Here is a 6640-nt window from a genome sequence, read left to right as displayed (position 1 = left end):
GATCTGTAGTATCGTTAAATTAATATTATAGTACCAGAGTAATTTCTTTTTTATTTCAAAATTCACTTTTAATTTTGAATTACTAAAAAAAAAAATCACTTTCGACAAAACACACAAAAAGCAGAGAAATTGTTATGTTTTTTTCGAAATTAAAATTGGATTTTTGGAAGTACATTTTTTCCGCTTATTGACCTAATTGCACGAAAAAACTACCAGCTTTCAACAGTCCTAATATAGTCTTGTTTTTTTCTTACCTATAGTAAATTTTAATAATATTCGAACCAAAAATGGAATGTTTTGTTTACAACACATTTTGATATAATGATAATAATATTGATGAATACATTAACCTATGGTTTACAATAATACTAATACATTGTTATATTAAAATGTAGCCAATGTAGGTACCATACTTGTTAACATAAATATAATATAGTCATAAAACGAGTAGTAGATACACTTTATGAACAAAGGGGTCATAATTAGATATTCTAGCATTTCAAAGGCTAGAGAAAAAAAATGAAGTGCCCCCCCCCCAACATTTTTTTCTGGCTACGGCACTGAAACCATGATACCTTGAAACGGATTTCTATGTCATCTAGCATTGAATACAAATTAGCAAGATGGATATGCAAATGCATGAACTTACGGGCCCGGGTTATCAGTAAATAGTAATAACTAATCAGTAATTGAGTAATCACTAATCAGATTTGGCGACTATTAATGTAAACAGAATATGACCGTATTACCGTCCGTTACCCATTTATACATTAGCGACTGGAAAATAACTTATAACTATATTTGTTTTCACTAGAGTTTAAAAAAAATATATTAACCTGGGTTCGTGTTTTATGTTTTAAATGTATATTTGTTTTTAAATAATAACTGAATTCTTCAAATTCCATTTGAGAAATGATTCTCATTACACACGAAAAATGATTCATTGCGGAGATGTTGTGTCATCCTATTTAGGTACGCGTATAAATTATCAAATTTAATAATTAAAAAAAAAATAATAATAATGAAAATATCTTATACTATACGGCTATGCATAGCGTAACTTTCCGGTAAACTTTTTTTTTATTTAAGGTAAAACAATTTGTGGGGAATCTTATTAAAATGTATAATGTTGGCTCTGGAAAGAAAAACTTTTATTAATTTCTAACTGAAAAAAAATTTACAAAATTTAAAAAATGTATCATGTAAAGCTAAAAACGAGTCAAAAATAGTTTGAAAATATTACCATTTGTGGAAAATGATAATAGTGTATAATAGTGATAGTGTATACAATGTTTGTCTTAAAATTACAACAAGATATCAAAATCTGGTTAATGGGAATTCGTTAGGTTACGTCTTGTCTAAGTTGTAATTTCACAATCTTGTATTATTTTACGAAGAAAATCTTCTCTCCATCGTGCTTTACATGCAAAAAAAAAAAGGTAAAACAGGCCCCCTAGCAATTGGTGTCGTTACCTATATACCGCGCTCCCGAAGTACTATCAAAGTTTCAAACTTCCATCGAAATGGCACAAGTGGTATCACCTTATCTTCTCTACATCGTGGCTCCCACCAATCTCGAGTACCTAACATATCAACGCTAAATTGCTAGAAGCGACATTACCTAGATATCGATAACTTGTAACTACCAGTTTGTCTCCAATATAATGATTATGAATCAAATAAATATCATAATAATTTAACAAAAAATAAAAACATCTTATTTTTGTAAAAAAAAATTACATTTTGGTGCACCAATTGGTATGGGCAGCTGCCCATCTGCTAAAACCGCCACTGCGAAAGAATTTTTCCTCCGTTAGACCCAAGGTTTATCGACAATTCACATTATATGTATATTATTATCTATAAACTTTGCGTTAGACCTATCATATTAAACCGATAAAATTGTTGTAAGCGTGCGTGTCTTTTCGTCACAAACCGAAATTTAACATGGTTGTATAATAATTAAAATATTTTATACATTTTTTCGCACGCCGGGTTTAAAAGCGAATAATGTAAAAAAAAGTTTTAAAGGGCTCTCAACCGAGCTCGAGTCGGGTTATTCTGATGATGATAATATATAATAACACACCGCGATGTACACACAACTGTAGACGCATGATGCTGCAACAAATAAATAGGTGCATACACGAGCATAATATTTATTGAATTACCTATCTCAAAATATAATATAATAACACGTGCAGGTGTTGCCATTTACGTGCTGCAGACTCGCCTCGGACCGACGGTCGCAGCAGCTGTATAGTAGTTATACCACCTTAAGTGGAAATGCGTTGTATGCGACCAAACAATGTTTATTGTTTATACCGGATAAGTAGGCGTCTCGTACGTACACCATAATATACCTCTCCGCCTACTACATACACGTACGCGTCCTACGGTTCAAAATTATTAGCATATCTGATACGTAATATTACGATGATATTATATAGGTACTTGTATGCTTACAATGGATTATGGAAATTACCAATATAAGTTATTCGACTTGCACAATATTATTTACACAAGATGTAACGGGTACTTATTATTATTACTATTATGGTTTCACGCATTGTCCATTGACTATAATTATCTCAGACTCAATATAATTAAAACTATTTTTTTTCCAAATAGAGGTGCCTAAGCCAAAAACGGTAAAAAAAAATAGCGGGGGGATAGAAAGCGTAAGTACATTTTCTGTGAACTGAACATGAACGCGTTCGATTTCCAAGAAATTACAACGAAGGGCCCATCCCTCCGCATCATGATTTGCAACAAACTCGCGACCCCCTCCGTCGCTGGTTGAGCTCCTCAAACACCACTGTTCCGCGCCTATGTCAATGTGTTGACGAACAGACATTTGAAATGGGGGGAGGGGTTATTTAAAAATATGTACACATATAGACATATACCTATAGTATGCTTAAGGGGGGGAGGAATTTAACCCCAGTACCCTATACCACCCGTATGTGTACGCCACTGCGGGTTGTGTTATATTATAATATAATATGTATATAAACGATAATTATTATAACGATGCTTTGTTCCGCGATTTATGTACAGACGGATTTTCCAAGTTCATGAACCCTTGGCAAGGATCAGTAACAGACCCCGGCAGACTGGCCGTGTCCGTTTATTCCGGAATATACTCATACTCGGGATGGTGAGGTTTTTTTTCTATTTCCACGTGGACCAATGTAGCGTAATGGACCCGTCGATAATCGTTGTTTAATTTTTTTAATTTTCAGGAACTATTTGAATTTCATGACCGAAGAACTAAAAAACCCTTACGTGTGAGTGTGACATAACCGCAATCGTGCTCTTATTTTTTGTCGACGACACGCGTGATTTACCGCGTGACAGCTGGCTGGGCTACAGACGAGGTATTACCTTACATAACATTGATCTGTCGATTTTGACTTCACAGGAACCTGCCGAGGGCCATTTACATTTCCATGCCGTTGGTGACCATTATCTACGTGTTGGCCAACGTTGCGTACCTGGCCGTTCTAACGCCGCACGACATGGAGACGACCAAAGCGATCGCCGTCGTAAGTCATATCACAATGATATAATTTAATTTTTCATTCAAAATATGCCTATAGCCAATAGGTATTATATTTTCTGATCAACTACAACTTACTGCATGGTGATTTTAATAACCAAAGGGTACAAGATGCTCATTATAATGACTGACATAAACTTCAGTAAATTTTGGTTTTTTGTCGTAATTTAAGGTAGGGTATGTTTTATACAGTTTTGAAAAAAATAATCTAATTAAAATGCCCCTGTTTTTAGAGTTACATAATTTTAAATTCATACAATATAGGTAATATTCAATTTACTGAAAATATTGGCCATTGGGTGTATAATTATTGTTGTATTGAGCATAATTACATACAATTTATGTTATTAATGTATTAATGAGCTGAGTAATACACTAGTACACCACAGTCCGACCACACATTTCAATGATCTAGCCTAAAATATTGTTTAAAATATGTAGAATTTATGATTTAAATAAATAACTATAAATAGTTTGTATTTATATGTCAAGATTTTCATAAAGTTAGCCTGTTTTAAATTAAGAAATTGAAAATGGAGATGATGGATAGTTGAAAAATTCACAATCATAACAATGTGTGTTAAATGTAAAATGTATTTCAATACATCGTCCACCTGTGTAAAATATTTTTTATTACAAATCATTTACCATGCAGTATGCAATTACAGTTTAATACAAATCAACAATAATATTAAGTTTTTATTTAGACATTTGGTCACTTTGCAATGGGTTCGTTTGAATGGATCATGCCACTAATGGTTGCCCTATCAGCATTCGGCGGTCTGTGCGTTCACATCATGACTTCATCCAGGTAGGTTTAAGTTATGATTACTATGTGTTGTCTATGACTAGACACTAACGAGTTGAGATATTAAAACTTGGAAGTTTTTTCCTCTTATAACTTTAAACAAGTTAATTTTCAACACAACAATAAATACCTAGCAAACAATAACTAACCAGTAACCATCAACATAACTAATACGTATACCTACATTTATTTTCTGACAAAAAAAATTGTTATGCTTCATTTGAAGAAAATATACATTTGAACTCTATAAGTCTCAACTAGTTGATGAGTTAAAAAAATAAAAATTTGGTACATATTTAGGGATTTGCTGATGTTCATTTGTTACTAAAATTGTATATTTTATTGTTTTTCAGAATGTGCTTTGTCGGAGCGCGATACGGTCACTTCCCAACGTTTTTGTCTTACATCAATGTGGAACGGTACACACCAACCCCATCTCTAGTGTTTTTGGTAAGATAAGCAATATGATTACTATTACTGGTGGAAAACTGACTATAAACTATTACTGTTGCAGAACATCTTATCTTTACTCATGCTTTTCACAAGTGATGTTGAGATGCTTATAACATATTCTAGTATTGTAGAGGCATTCTTCACAATGCTATCGGTGTCTTCAGTATTGTGGAACCGATGGAAACGTCCAAACATTAACAGGCCAATCAAGGTATGATGATGGAAATAAAAAGCATACACATTAAAATCTAAACTATACATTATTTGTGTTGACAACTCTAGGTTTCCCTTTGGATCCCAATTACATATGTAATACTGTCATTATTCTTGATTGTGTTGCCGTGTTACGTAAAACCTTTTGAAGTTGGCATGGGAGTTGGCATCACTGTGTTAGGCATTCCAGTATACTATTTATGTGTAGTTTGGAAAACTAAACCCGTGTGGTTCCAAAATTCATTAAGTAAGTGTTGACGTTCATACAACTATAACCACTTTTGACTAAACTTATTCATCATTTTAATATTTCATAACTTTTCAGAGCATGTGACGTTCACCATCCAAAAGTTGTTTGTTAGTGCCAAAGAAGAAAAATCAGAGGACATTTGGGAATAATGATACTGGTTTCTTAATTTTATTATCTACTTGTCGATTATTGATTTTTAACGGTTTTAAGTGTTTTACCTTGAACATCTTCTCTGAAAACCATTTATTTTTTTGCCAGCTTTATATTTATTTCATGTTTTTCTTTTATTTTTAAAGACATGACATTTTTATAACATTTATGTCCATACGCATAGTCATTTTATGTGTCACATAAGGCATAGTTTAACATGTCTTATGTGACACATACTTGACTATGTATTACAGTTTTAATTTTCTTTTTTAATTTTTATTGTCATCAGTATTATAAAATGTATAAATGTATAATGTTTATATTAAATATTATTTACATAAAAAAAAAAAGTATATACTTTAATTTTTATTCATTTAAGGAAACCATATTGTTGCTTACAAACATTACTGGACATGTCTTGAATAAGAGTTTCATTGAGCGCTTTATTCAACAGAATACCAATGTGTGAACCAGACTAAAAATAATTAGAATATAATATATATGTATAATAGTTTTGGCTTAATAAGTTTAAAATAAACTATTGGTATTACCATAATGATTTCGTTTAACGTATCCGGCATAAAGCTTCCGGCTCCTTTTTTTAATACAGCCGTTACGTTTCCTTTGGGCGTGACTGATACGACAATACATCCTGCACCACATATTTCCTCCTCTATTGTAGGATCAGCCACATAACTGTTGCCAATTTTGCACAAGGACACCAAGACAGGTAAGTCACTGGCCTCTAGTGGTTTTGTATCGAATGGATCATCAGATATCTGAAGATCGATATTTTGGCCATCCTCGTATGTCCCCACAATATTTGGTAGACTTGTGTTACACAAAGCAGCTTTAGCTGCCAATGATACGGCATCAAATAAGTTTCCTTAGAAATAAATATTCTGTGGTTAAAAATGTACAGTTATAAAATATTATATTATACAATACATATCAGGGATGGCAAATCCATGGCACACAAAAAGATTTTGTGGGCACGCGAAAATGTTTACTATATATACCGGGTGATTCTTTTATCAAACAACACTCATTATTTCAAAAAGTGTACATTTTTTTACATAGTTTCAAGTCGCTTATAAAACAACACTTTTCTTAAAAAATTATATTTTTAAATATTTTTTATCCTTATAGTTTTTTAAGTTTTTTACTTTTTTGAATGACAACACAGGGTTTTAATTTTATATTC

General features: G+C 32.3%; 2 protein-coding genes across 5 annotated transcripts in view; one reads left to right on the top strand and one right to left on the bottom strand.

The window, feature by feature from the left end:
• LOC100161944 (Y+L amino acid transporter 2) overlaps positions 1-5992 on the top strand; it is a 28889-nt gene extending 22897 nt beyond the window's left edge. For all 4 annotated transcript variants that reach the window (XM_016806541.2, XM_001950626.5, XM_016806542.2 and 1 more), the window contains 8 exons: positions 3061-3160; positions 3246-3290; positions 3425-3548; positions 4270-4373; positions 4724-4820; positions 4885-5034; positions 5106-5283; positions 5362-5992. In XM_016806541.2, the coding sequence (XP_016662030.1) occupies positions 3061-3160; positions 3246-3290; positions 3425-3548; positions 4270-4373; positions 4724-4820; positions 4885-5034; positions 5106-5283; positions 5362-5435 (872 nt within the window). In that variant the 3' untranslated portion in view covers positions 5436-5992. The remainder of the gene's footprint in view (positions 1-3060; positions 3161-3245; positions 3291-3424; positions 3549-4269; positions 4374-4723; positions 4821-4884; positions 5035-5105; positions 5284-5361) is intronic.
• Positions 5783-6640, bottom strand: part of LOC100169389 (exosome complex component RRP42) — a 3275-nt gene continuing 2417 nt past the window's right edge. The window contains exons 4-5 of the mRNA XM_001952640.4: positions 5988-6322; positions 5783-5911 (exon numbers count right to left, since the gene is read on the bottom strand). Coding sequence (XP_001952675.1) covers positions 5807-5911; positions 5988-6322 — 440 coding nt within the window. The 3' untranslated portion in view covers positions 5783-5806. The remainder of the gene's footprint in view (positions 5912-5987; positions 6323-6640) is intronic.

This window comes from Acyrthosiphon pisum, chromosome A2, assembly GCF_005508785.2.
Source record: "Acyrthosiphon pisum isolate AL4f chromosome A2, pea_aphid_22Mar2018_4r6ur, whole genome shotgun sequence".
NCBI classification, from domain to species: Eukaryota; Metazoa; Arthropoda; class Insecta; order Hemiptera; family Aphididae; genus Acyrthosiphon; species Acyrthosiphon pisum.
Note: the sequence above shows the minus strand (reverse complement) of the source record. Positions and strands in the feature narration are given on the sequence as shown.